The sequence below is a fragment of the Oncorhynchus masou genome, chromosome 12 (genome assembly GCF_036934945.1).
Source record: "Oncorhynchus masou masou isolate Uvic2021 chromosome 12, UVic_Omas_1.1, whole genome shotgun sequence".
Lineage (NCBI taxonomy): Eukaryota > Metazoa > Chordata > Actinopteri > Salmoniformes > Salmonidae > Oncorhynchus > Oncorhynchus masou.
Genome location: NC_088223.1, coordinates 78,412,323 through 78,425,355, shown reverse-complemented (window position 1 = coordinate 78,425,355; position 13,033 = coordinate 78,412,323). Strand labels below are relative to the sequence as shown.

At 41.0% G+C, this 13,033-nt stretch overlaps 1 protein-coding gene across 1 annotated transcript in view; it reads left to right on the top strand.

Moving 5' to 3' along the window:
• The window catches only part of tecta (tectorin alpha), a 49,817-nt gene extending 44,760 nt beyond the window's left edge, over positions 1-5,057 (top strand). Inside the window, exons 21-25 of the mRNA XM_064982064.1 lie at positions 741-989; positions 1,158-1,320; positions 1,680-1,764; positions 1,892-2,011; positions 3,632-5,057. Of these exons, the coding sequence (XP_064838136.1) occupies positions 741-989; positions 1,158-1,320; positions 1,680-1,764; positions 1,892-2,011; positions 3,632-3,735 (721 nt within the window). The 3' untranslated portion in view covers positions 3,736-5,057. The remainder of the gene's footprint in view (positions 1-740; positions 990-1,157; positions 1,321-1,679; positions 1,765-1,891; positions 2,012-3,631) is intronic.
• Positions 5,058-13,033: the final 7,976 nt, after the last annotated feature.

The following is a 13,033-nucleotide window of genomic DNA, read 5'->3' as shown; positions in this document are numbered from 1 at the left end:
AAAATAGCTTCTTGGCAAAGACTAATTTCTCAAGGAAGAATTTTACTAGCACTGTCTGGGAGTGGTCTGAGTGGGAAGGGGAAAACTGAAAACTACCTGTTATTGGCAGAGGTTTGGAAACCTTTTTTCTTATTGGTCTATTAACTAATGTACCACCTGGTGATGTCACCAGGTAGCTCAAAACTCCATCACACCAAAACAGGCTGAAATTTCAGGCAGTCTTTTTAAACAGCTTTTACACTAAAAGGGGATTATCATTTTCACAATTTAACAGCATTATTCCAACCCCATAGTGTGGAAATGTATATAAAAACTAGAAATCAAATTTTTGACTGCACTAGGCCTTTAAAGGACAAGTTCACTTTTTTTTATTTTTTTTAACCAAAAATGTATTTGGCATGTTATAGAAGTGTCCAGACACTTTTTTTTAGATTTAACTTGGTTTGGAGAAACCTGCCCACCAGTGATATACTTTCTCATGCTCGTTGTATGTTCATGTTGTACACATGAAATTGTGTCATTACAACTTTATCCGCAACGTTATAGCATTCCGTTGGTCTCAAGCGATACTTCTCTGTGTAGCCCTCGCATGCGTGTACAGAAAAGTACTGCTCCACACAAGACCAATGTTTTCCATCGCCTGACTTGTTATAGAGTTTATTCAATGATGTCCCTCAATGATATCCCTCACCTCCTCTCCCCCCTTACTGTATCTCTCTCTCCCTAAACCCTTTCTCCAGTGTGATCAACCTCACCCTCCCCACCCAGGAGGGTAACTTCATCACTAAGATGGCACTGTACAAGAACTCGTCGTACCACCAGCCGTACCGTGAGGGCGAGGTGGTGCTGAGCACGCGGGACATCCTCTTCGTGGGGGTGTTTGTGGAGGGAGCCGACGAGAACCAGCTCATCCTTATCGTCAATATGTGCTGGGCCACGCCGTCCCGCTATAGCAGCGACCGGCTCCGCTACATCATCATAGAAAGAGGGTAGGCTCAAAATAACATACCACATGTCTGCAGCCAATATAGAACCCTATCCCCTATAAATTGCACAAATGACCAGACAGACGGATGGACAGACGTTAGGAACAGACGTTAGGTTGTATTGTACGAAAACAAAGGACCACACTAACTTCTCTTTCTTTATCTATGAAGTTGTCCCAACATCAAGGATAACACCATAGGCATGGCTGAGAACGGGGTGTCCCTCACCTGCCGCTTCCACGTCACAGTCTTCAAGTTCATTGGGGACTATGATGAGGTCCACCTCCACTGTGATGTGTCTCTGTGTGACCACGAGATCAATGCCTGCAAAGTGGTGAGGAAACCCTGAACATGGTGATGAACACTGAATTAAATCCGGAACCAGTTTTGTCTTTGTCCAGTTTTTATAAGCGGCAAATGATAACAAATCTAACATGTTGTGAAGCATGCTTAGAATAGCTAAGCTTACAATAGCTATGTTATGCCACCTTAATACAAGTGTGTGTGGTGTGTGTGTGTGTGTGTGTGTGTGTGTGTGTGTGTGTGTGTGTGTGTGTGTGTGTGTGTGTGTGTGTGTGTGTGTGTGTGTGTGTGTGTGTGTGTGTGTGTGTGTGTGTGTGTGTGTGTGTGTGTGTGTGTGTGTGTGTGTGTGTGTGTGTGTGTGTGTGTGTGTGTGTGTGTGTGTGTGTGTAGAACTGTCCCCACAACAGGAGGATGTACACGGACTACAGCAATCACAAGGAGCAGATCCTCACTGTAGGACCCATCAGAAGGAGAGGTACAGATCAGTGTTGCCCTTGTGTGTGTGTGCGTGCATGTATGTGATACAGACATGTCGCCTTAGTGTATGCATGCACTTGTGTAAATACCAGTATGTGTGCGATTCACAATTTTGTGTATATTAGAGTCGGACTGGTGTGAGGTGGGGAACGGGGGCTGTGAGCAGATCTGCACCAGTAAAGGGATGGGAGCTGTGTGTAGCTGTGTGACTGGGATGCTGCAGAGGGACGGGAAGAGCTGTAGAGGTAAACACACATCCTATACATTGCTATATGGGTCATTCTATGAATAAAGTGCCTTTTAAGTATTGTAATTTTGTTTTAAAAAAATACTATTTCACATCATTTTAACCTTCTTCGTAACAATGTTATCCCATCTCAACAGTGTGACTGGAGTTGCAAAATTCCGGTAACTTTCCCAAAATTCCCAAATCTGGATTTCTGCATAACTTGGGAATTGTGCAAACAAAAATGCACATATACTCTACAAAGGTTGGGGTCAATTCCATTATAATTGACTGAATTTAAATAGAATTTATCCCACGCACTGTACTCTGGGCACACAATCTGTCTTAATTTTGATGGTACTGTACTTGCAAGTAAGTGATGTGTAGAGGAAGTCCTGTGTAGCTCAGTTGGTAGAGCATGGCACTTGCAAAGCCAGGGTTGTGGGTTTGATTCCCATGGGGGACCAGTATAGGGAGAAAATAAATGATGAAAATGTATGCACTCACTACTGTAAGTTGTTGTGGATAAGAGCGTCTGCTAAATGACTAAAATGTCAAATGTAAATGTAGAGTGTGACAAGCACAGAGAGTGTGCATGTGACTTCCTTGTTCAATATTTTTACAGTATTTACAGTACTTTTCCCTCTGGTATTAACTTGGTGTGTTTACTAGGGAAAATATGTGGTATCAATGGTTACTTTCTGGTACTTTTTCAACACAATTGGTAACTACTTGTTACCTAATGATAACCAGTTGTGCTTGTTTTAATCAATCCTCAACAAACGAGCACGTAAATCATTAATACTGTGTTATTAACATGTTACCATCTATTTTTAAGTAATACCTGGTCATTTCAGTACCGTAAAGTAAGTGCTACCAAAAAATAATGTTTACGTCCATAGGCACTGGGGTTCTCTTCTTTCTCATCTGACCAGGGGTGAAAGTATGGGACCTCCTATGTGTGCACATGCTTAATCATAGAATTACATTGAGAATCCCTATTACTTCAGTAGGATCTCTGTGGGCCTAGCCGTAAAGATTTATAATTTAACTTTTTAAATGTATTACATTTTATTGTGGCATAAACACAACCAGTCTTGATGTTTTTAGTCACTTCAAAGAAGCTCCTTTACTAGGCTACCCGTACACGTTCATCCACGAGAAATATATTTCCAACCTCCAAGCAGTGGTGAATGGAAAGAGACATCTTTTCCTCAAACACCACAAAGTGTAATGACATTTTGTCATTAGGCCAGAATTTATGTATCCACTACTGTCCGCGTGCGTCTTGGTGTCGGCAATTCATCTCTTCTTTGGCAAAATTTCAGTGTTCTCGTCTAACCACATTGCATGTTAGGGCGTAGGCTATACCAACTGTTTACTTGTCCATTCACTCATTTTTCATGCCTCTGACATGCGGTAGCCTAATGATAAATAGTGGTGTAATAGCCTCCAGTTTTCTTGACATTTGGTTTTAGTTATTGTGATAGGCTCATGTTTTACCAGTACGGCGTACCCCCACTATTTATTTTGATGGGACGCCGTACCGGACCGCATTACTTTCATCCCTGCATCTGACCCTTTATTCTGTCCTTCATAAGACATCCTTCTTCATTTCTTTTTTATTCCCTCCATCCAGCTGTCAGCTCCAGCGTTGACCTACGACCCCTCGTTCTCCCTCTGGCCCTTAGCACAGTGGTCTCCGTGCTCCATGCTCACTCACACACTTTTCTCTTCTCCTAACACTGGGAGGACAGTTAGAGAGAGAGGAGGGAGAGAGAGAGAGACAGATAAAAAGAGAAGAGGAGAGTAATGTAATACGAAATAACAGCAAAATATAGAACAGGCAGCTACACTTCCTGCTCACGGTCACAGAGACATCCACAGCAACCAATCACAGAGACAAGAAGCCCTTCCCTCTGGGTGGACTTGACAACAGCAACCACTCACAAGGCCCTGGATCACAACAACAACAAGGCCCTTGATCACAACAACTCACAAGGCCCTGAATCACAAAAACAACAACCACAAGTCCCTGGATCACAACAACAACTCACAAGGCCCTGGATCACAACAACAACAACAACAACAACAACAACAACTCACAAGGCCCTGGATCACAACAACTCACAAGGCCCTGGATCACAACAACAACAACTCACAAGGCCCTGGATCACAACAACAACAACTCACAAGGCCCTGGATCACAACAACAACAACTCACAAGGCCCTGGTTCACAATGAAAAATAAATATTTTTACTCACGTAAACTTTAGCTAGACACAAGAAAGTCAGTATATTTCATTTAAAAAACAGCTTAGTGAGTTAGTATTAGATAAAGCGTTTTTTTTTATGAAAGGTGAGGGCATAGTTTGCACTACATTTATCTTTGATGGCAAAGCTTGGTTTCCAAAATGATTAAAAAATATATTTTATCATTATTTATGTGTAAAGTCTAAGGCTGTGTATGTGAATTGATTACTTGTTCCCCACTCAACCCCTTATCCCCAACTCTGAAAATATTGAATGAGTCTCAATAACATACAATGTGCTGGTAGATGTGCCTTGACTACCAAAGGGTTTGGTCATGTCACACTGCCATTCTATGTACCTACTCATGTGCCAGCCTCAATCAGAAACAGTTCTAAAATAATTTGTATGTTCAAAATGATACTCCTAGAAACATTTGATTGAAAAATAATGAATATTGTGAAAGTTAAATTACTTCTCAAAATGATTTTTTTTTTTGTGCACAACATACATTTTGTAAAAACTGATGCAGGTCCAGTTCTCCAGACCGATATCATTATGAGCAAAAAAGCAATGTGACCTGTGTCAAAATACGCCTACCTAGGCTACTGTTATCAGCATGTGAAATAAGCAATGTTTTTGTACAATGACACAGAAAGAAGCTCATCCCACTCCATATAGCTAGCAATAACCATTTATGTTAGAAAATATTGGAGTATCTCATAACATTTTCATTATGTACAAATGTATACTGAACAAAAATATAAATGTAACCTGTAAAGTGTTGGTCCCATGTTTCATGAGGTGAAATAAAATATCCCAGAAATGTTCCATATGCACAAAAAGCTTATTACTTTCCAATTTTGTGCACAAATATGTTTACATTCCTGTTACTAATCTTTTCTCCTTTGCCAAGATAATCCATCCACCTGACAGGTGTGGCATATCAAGAAGCTGATTTAAACATCATTACACATGTGGACAATAAAAGGCCACTCTAAAATGTGCATTTTTTTTACACAACACAATGTCACAGATGTCTCAAGTTTTGAGGGAGCGTGCGATTGGCATGCAGACTGCAGGAATGTCCAACAGAGGTGTTGCCAGTGAATTTAATGTTAATTTCTCTACCATAAGCAGCCTCCAATGTCGTTTTAGAGAATTTGGCAGTACATCCAACCGGCCTCACAACCGCAGACCACGTCTATGGCGTTGTGTGATCGAGCAGTTTGCTGATGTCAATGTTATGAACAGAGTGCCCCATGGTGGGGTTAGGGTATGGGCAACGAACAAAATGTACATTTTATCAACGGCAATTGGAATGCACAGCGATAGATACCGTGATGAGATCCTGAGGCCCATTGTTGTGCCATTCATGCTCTAACCACTAGGCAGTGTAGCCGAAAGGTTGCAAGTTCAAATCCCCGAGCTGACAAGGTACAAAATCTGTTGTTCTGCCCCTGAACAGGCAGTTAACCCACTGTTCCTAGGCCGTCATTGAAAATAAGAATTTGTTCTTAACCGACTTGCCTAGTAAAATAAAGGTAAACTAAAATAAAAAAATCCGTTGCCATCACCTCACGTTTCAACATGACAATGTTGCAAGGATCTGTACACAATTTCTGGATGCTGAAAGTGTCCCAGTTCTTCCATGGCCTGCATACTCACCAGACCTTTCACCCATTGAGCTTGTTTGGGATGCTCTGGATCAACGTGTAAGACAGCTTGTTCCAGTTCACGCCAATGTCAAGCTACTTCGCACAGCCATTGAAGAGGAGTGGGACACCATTCCACAGGCCACAATCAACAGCCTGATCAACTCACGTTGCATGAGGCAAATCGTGGTCACACCAGATACTGACTGTTTTTCTGATCCTCGCACCTACTTTATTTATTTATTAAGGTATCTGTGACAAACAGCTGCATATCTGTATTCCCAGTCGTGAAATCCATAGACTAAGCCTAATGAATGTATTATAATTGACTAATTTGCTTATATGAACTGTAACTCAATAAAAATAAATTGTTTCATGTTGCATTTATATTTTTGTTTAGTATACATATTGTTGGTACAGGCTTTTTTGTTGTGATATTGTATGAATTTCAATTGGCATTTCAATATTGAGTTTGCACAATTAATTGACCCTAATAGGCAGCAAGAGAAGGCAATTATCCCATTTTAGAAAAGCAATAACATTTCAAGAATAAACTGAACAGCTCTCATAATTGACCATTGTGTCTGTTTTGTCTCTTCAAAAGTTCCACATAAGCCTTCATGCATTCATGCCTCAATAATTTTATAAAACCATAAACTTAATTAATATGCTAAACGTAGGCTATGTGAAAGAGCTACAAATGTTAACATGCTTACTGTTAATTTGGGGTTGTATAGTTGTGCAATAAATAGGCGCGAATTTTGGACTATAGACGAGCGTGTGCATGGGTATCCCGTCACCAAGGCGACCACGTGATACCGGGTCTAAAATACTTTTAAAACGAAAATAGACCTAGCTACTGTACATGCATGCAATATACACAGTTTAAAGATACGGCAACTTTACCGCTATCTTGATGGAAGGTGGAATATGTTATATATAATGTGCAGATATAGATAAGGGCAAAATAAATATTAGTTTGACATCGACGCAGAAGCTACGTTTGCGTTTTGGACACTGCAGAAAAGTGAAGACTTCGAAGGTGCAAGAGAACCTACTTTATGTAGTCTACTGTACACTAATAGCTCATTGCAATGATGTAACTGGTTAAGCGTAAATCTAACGTTGGTTACCGACTGTCTTTAAGCCCGGTTCCATGTAAAAGAGCATGTGTGGACAAGACTACTGATGCTATGATACTGTAACGACCCTGGGTTTGCACTCTTTGAAAGGAGGGAGTAGTGTTTGCGCACGAGCATAGTGTCAGAAGTGATCGGACCTCGCATCCACGACAGTGTGTGTGCGTGGCCGGTGAGCGCGTTCCTGTAAGATGTAGAGCCGCAAGCTAGCGCGAGGACGCACTCTTTGAACGGAGGGAGTAGTGGAACGACCCTGGGTTTGCGCTCTTTGAAAGGAGGGAGTAGTAGCAAAAAGGGACAATTAGGGGGCCTGCGTCTTGTGACCATAGTACGTGTAGGTATGTACGGCAGGACCAAATCGGAAAGATAGGTAGGAGCAAGCCCATGTAATGCTTTGTAGGTTAAAAAAAAATCAGTCCTTGCCTTAACAGGAAGCCAGTGTAGGGAGGCTAGCACTGGAGTAATATGATCACATTTTTTGGTTCTCCTCAAGATTCTAGCAGCCGTATTTAGCACTAACTGAAGTTTATTTAGTGCTTTATCCAGGTAGCCGGAAAGTAGAGCATTGCAGTAGTCTAACCTTGAAGTAACAAAAGCATGGATTAATTTTTCTGCAGCATTTTTGGACAGAAAGTTTCTGATTTTTGCAATGTTACGTAGATGGAAAAAAACGTCCTTGAAACAGTCTTGATATGTTTGTCAAAATAGAGATCAGGGTCCAGAGTAACGCCAAGGACCTTCACAGTTTTATTTGAGACAACTGTACAGCCATGAAGATTAATTGTCAGATTCAACAGAAGATCTCTTTGCTTTTTGGGACCTAGAACAAGCATCTCTGTTTTGTCCGAGTTTAAAAGTAGAAGGTTTGCAGCCATCCACTTCCTTATGTCTGAAACACAGGCTTCGAGCAAGGGCAATTTTGGGGCTTCACCATGTTTCATTGAAATGTACAGCTCTGTGTCATCCACATAGTAGTGAAAGTTAACATTATGTTTCGAATGACATCCCCAAGAGGTAAAATATATAGTGAAAACAATAGTGGTCCTAAAACGGAACCTTGAGTATCACCGAAATTTACAGTTGATTTGTCAGAGGACGAACCATTCACAGAGACAAACTGATATCTTTCTGACAGATAAGATCTAAACAAGGCCAAAAGAATGTGGTGATCGACGGTATCAAAAGCAGCACTAAGGTCTAGGAGCACGAGGACAGATGCAGAGCCTCGGTCTGACGCCATTAAAAGGTTATTTACCACCTTCACAAGTGCAGTCTCAGTGCTATGATGGGATCTAAAACTAGACTGCGCAACAGCTTTTCTAAAATGTTTGAGAGGAATGGAAGATTCGATATAGGCCGACAGTTTTTTATATTTTCTGGGTCAAAGTTTGGCTTTTTCAAGAGAGGCTTTATTACTGCCACTTTTAGTGAGTTTGGTACACATCCGTTCTTCTATACACAGTCTTCTATTAATGAATTCTTCTTTACCTTACGTCAGTCTCACTCCAAACATCGTAATTTTTTTGTTATCTGCACGAAACCAGTCTAGACTATGAATCATCCATACACCAATTGGCTTAATCATTTATTTACTAACTAACTAAATAATCACAGAAATGCATAACAAACAGTAGATATTGGTTACTAACAATGATAGGGAAGATCCCCTATTGGGCTAAACCGATAAGACGGCTTGGTATACAAAGAAAAGGGGGTGTGGACCGATAAAGGAGCGGGAATGACAAAATGGATCACTACACACAGTAGACAATTATATTATTTGAAATGCTAATCCTTTGCACATGAACGCTCGCTCATTCGGGAATAATTGCAATCAATATATTTACTCCCCTATTGTCGCTATTGGAATTGTCGGTCCGTCTGCTGGAGAGTCAGCTCATCAGAGATTCTCTGGTTACTCAAGGTGGTAGCTCTGTCGGCGGCTCCACATCATGTCTGTTGTAAAGAATATGTCAGGCGTTCATTGTTCTTAGAGTACATGTTTTGGTGGTTGTCCTTTGTTTACATAATTTCTAGCTGCAGTCTAGTAATTAGTATCTAAGATTTGTTCTTATTCTGTAGGGATCGATAGTTTGAGTTTATTTAATTTTTACAGGGACAGTGCACATTAATCAACATTTCAGTAAAAGTGCCGGTTTTAGCCAGCCGGCTCATTTTCAACCGCAGTCCCTGGGCAGGTTATTAAAAACAATTACAATATAGACAATAGCAACATAGGACAAGCAAGACATAGCATACAGACAGAGCAACATAGCACACGCAAGATGTAGCATACAGACAGTAATATAGAACAAAAAGCAGCAAGACAAAATTCATAAAAGCAACAAAGTGTTTCCACACCTCACAAGCTACAACAGATAACATGGAAAGCGGCAACACACAGCTAGGGTTTCTGTTCACAAATCTGATTGTCCTTTAGCCATGTCTTCAAGCATTTTGTGAAAGTGTGATATGTGGTGCAGTTATGTGTGTCTGATGGCAGTGTATTCCAGACATGGGAAGCTCTCACAGAGAAAATGGATTTACTAAAGGTGCTTTTTCTTAAGGGAACTATACAGTCACCTCTCATGGCAGACCTTGTGGATCTGCTGCCATATGTTTGGGTTCGTGTTTAACAAAAATACTGACTGGAGGGGGAGCCAGGCCATTTAGGATCTTGAATATAATACATGCTTCGGTGTATTGCACAAGATTTTCCCAACTCAGGAGCTCATGCTTTCTGAGGATGTAACAGTGATGATGGCTATTGGGCTTCCTATCAAGCACTTTTAGAGCCTGTTTGTAGACAGACTGAATAGGTCTTAATGTTGTACAGCAAGCTTGGGCCCAACTAGTCAAGCAGTATGTGAAGTGAGAGAGTATCATAGATTTGAAGTACAGTTTTGCTACCTCTGTAGTCAAACAATTTCGTATAAATCTGAAATTAGCTCGGTTGAATTTGGTTATTTGAATTACCTTTTTCACATGCTTTTTAAAAGAGAGGTTGGAATCAAGTATGATGCCAAGGTACTTAAAATCAGATACCACCTGGAGCTTCTCCCCTGACACATAGACATCTGGCTCAGTAGCATCTGTTGCCCTCTTTGTGAAGAACATGCAAACAGTTTTTTTCACATTGAGATGCAAACACGAGTCACTGAGTCACTTTGTAACCTGGACCATTACAGTAGTGAGTTCTTGTGCAGCTTGTTGTTTGCTCTTTGCGTGCACATATATCACTGTATCATCTGCATACATTTTAACTTCAGACCCAGTACAGACAGAAGGCAGATCATTACTGTACAGGCTGAACAGGAGGGGCCCCAGTATTGACCCTTGGGGCACGCCCACATCATAGCTAAGAGTGGGCGACAACTCATTGCTCACTCTGACACACTGAGTTCTGCCTTCAAGGTATGATTTCATCCATCTCAAGGCATCAGGGGAAAAGTTGAACTTGGACAATTTTGTGATGAGAATCTCATGGTTAACCGTATCAAAAGCCTTCCTTAGGTCCAGAAACACAGCCCCAACAACGCCCCCTTTGTCCATCTTGGACTTCACACAGAAGAAAGCAGTTGGCCGTATATGTGGAGTGTTTCGCTCTGAAGCCAAACTGCATGGAGTGTAATGTGAAGGTGCTTTTGTTGAGGTGTGCAATCAGTTGTTCTGCTACACACTTTTCAACAACCTTTGACACCACAGGTAGAATACTAATGGGCCTGTAGTTACTCACGTCAGCAGAGTCGCCTGATTTAAAGATGGACGTTATTATGGCCGACTTCCATACCCTTGGAAACACCCCGAGACCAATAGATGTGTTGGTGACCTTAGTAATGGGGCCAATGAGTGACTCTTTGTAGTTTTTAAGAAAGGTAGAGTTCAGCCCAAACACATCTTTGGCTTTAGAGTTCTTTAATGAGCTAATCACCTTGTTCACCTTTGACTCAGAAATCTCCCTTATGATGAAGACAGGTTGAGCATAATTTACTAGCACTGAGCCCAAGAAACCAGTGGAGGGGTTCTGTGTCAGTACCCTGACAGAGTCAATAAAGTAGGAATTGAAGGCTATTGCTATTTTGACTGCATCCTGTGTTAGATTGTTAATCAACATGATTTCTAGTCTTTTTGCAGTGTTACTATGGTCTTTCCCTGTTAACTTTTTTAGATTCTCCCAGATCAGTTTAGAATTTCCCTTTGCTTCACCAATTATGTTAATAAAAAGGTTTGCCTTGGCCTGTCTGATTTCTTTCATCACCTTATTTCTCAACATGGTAAACCTACGTCTGTCATGCTCTAATTTGGATTTAGGGCTATTTTTAGAGCATAATCTCATTCTTTCATCAATTTCCAGATTTCTCCATTTAGCCAAGGAAGAGTGCTCTTTTGGCCAGGTTTGGATTTGATTTTCTATAGGAAACCATTTATTGTAGTCTGGATTGTGGATAGAAGAACTTGACTATCAGCTTCCACGTCTGTATAGGACAAGAGATCATACCAGTTAATTCCCTTAATTGCATTTTCAAAATAGCTTAATTCACTCTTAGGTATTCTTAGTTGATCTGGCTTCCTAACAGTAGAGAGGTTAAACATGTTCTTAGAAAGCTTTCTGGCTATAAGTGTCAGATTATGATCAGATAGCCCAGTAACCATATTGAATGATTTAGTCACTCTCTCTGGTTTATTACTGAACACCAAATCAATCTGTGTTTTAGAGCAACAAGTCACCCTGGTGGGCCCTTTAACTAGCTGTGTAAGGTCAAAAGTATTAATGATCTGTTTGAGGGTTTTCCTACCAAACTTGTCTTCATAATTAATATTAAAATCTCCCGTTAAGTGGACCTCTTTCCCAAAGTCACATTCCCTAAGCATGTTATTAAACTGATCAAAAAACACACTTTTGGTGGAAGGTGGCCTATACATTTCAATAAGGGTAAAAGACATTTGGGGAGACAGTGTAACCTGTTCTCAGGCGGTAATACTGTCAGGACCCCAGCCGTTAAGTCGCTTTGGACAAAAGCCCGGGTCTCCGGAGTGAGAAACAGTCACTTAACCAACTGAGCCACAAATAGTCAGCAGAACCCAGAAGATGAGGCAGACACAGCAGTACTTGAGACGGTGTATTTAATAAAGTAAAAAGTGAAGTCCTTCAGGAAAACATGTAACTCCACAACCTCAAAAGGAATTCCACAAGAACAAGGTAATCCACAAGGTAATCCTCCAAGACAAAAAGGTAAATCCACAAGGTGGTAGGTAAAGCATAAAAAGCCTCAAAAGATACTCAAAAATAAATAAACAAGAACAAAAAACAGAATTCCACAAGAGCGTCCACCGGGATCAACAAGAGTACACAGAATACTAGGGCTGGGTGCTAACATACAAACACAGAGCAAAGAACTGAGGGAAACTAAGGGTTTAAATACAATCAGGGGAAACGAGGCACAGGTGCAAATAATAATGGGGATCAAGGGAAAGCAAAAGGTCAAAAAGCACAATGGGGGCATCTAGTGAACAAAAAACGGAACAACCCTGGCCAAATCCTGACAAATACATTCTAGTTCATTATCACATGACCACTCAATTTGTTTACATCAGATATGTTCTTTAATGTAAATCATCAGACCCCCTCCTCTTCCTTCAGTCCTGTCTCTCCTGAAGACATTGTAGCCAGGCACAATCACAGCAGCATGTGGAGAGTTTTTATGGAGCCATGTCTCTGAGAGGCAGAGGAAATCAAGGTTGGAGTCTGTGAGTAGATGTTGAATTTGATCACCTTTTGGACACTACGAATGTTCAAGTGCCCCCCTAGTAGTCCCTTGGGCTTAGCTCGTGGGTCCCAGATGACTCGAGAGTGATTGACACATTGTAAAAAGTTACATTTTCTGTGTTTTCTGACGGCTGGGTTTAGGCCGTTTTGTTTTGTTTTGATTAAGGGCAGTTCGGTAGCGCAATTAACAATCCCTCCCGCCTGCACTGGATGCGGGGAACAAAATAAAA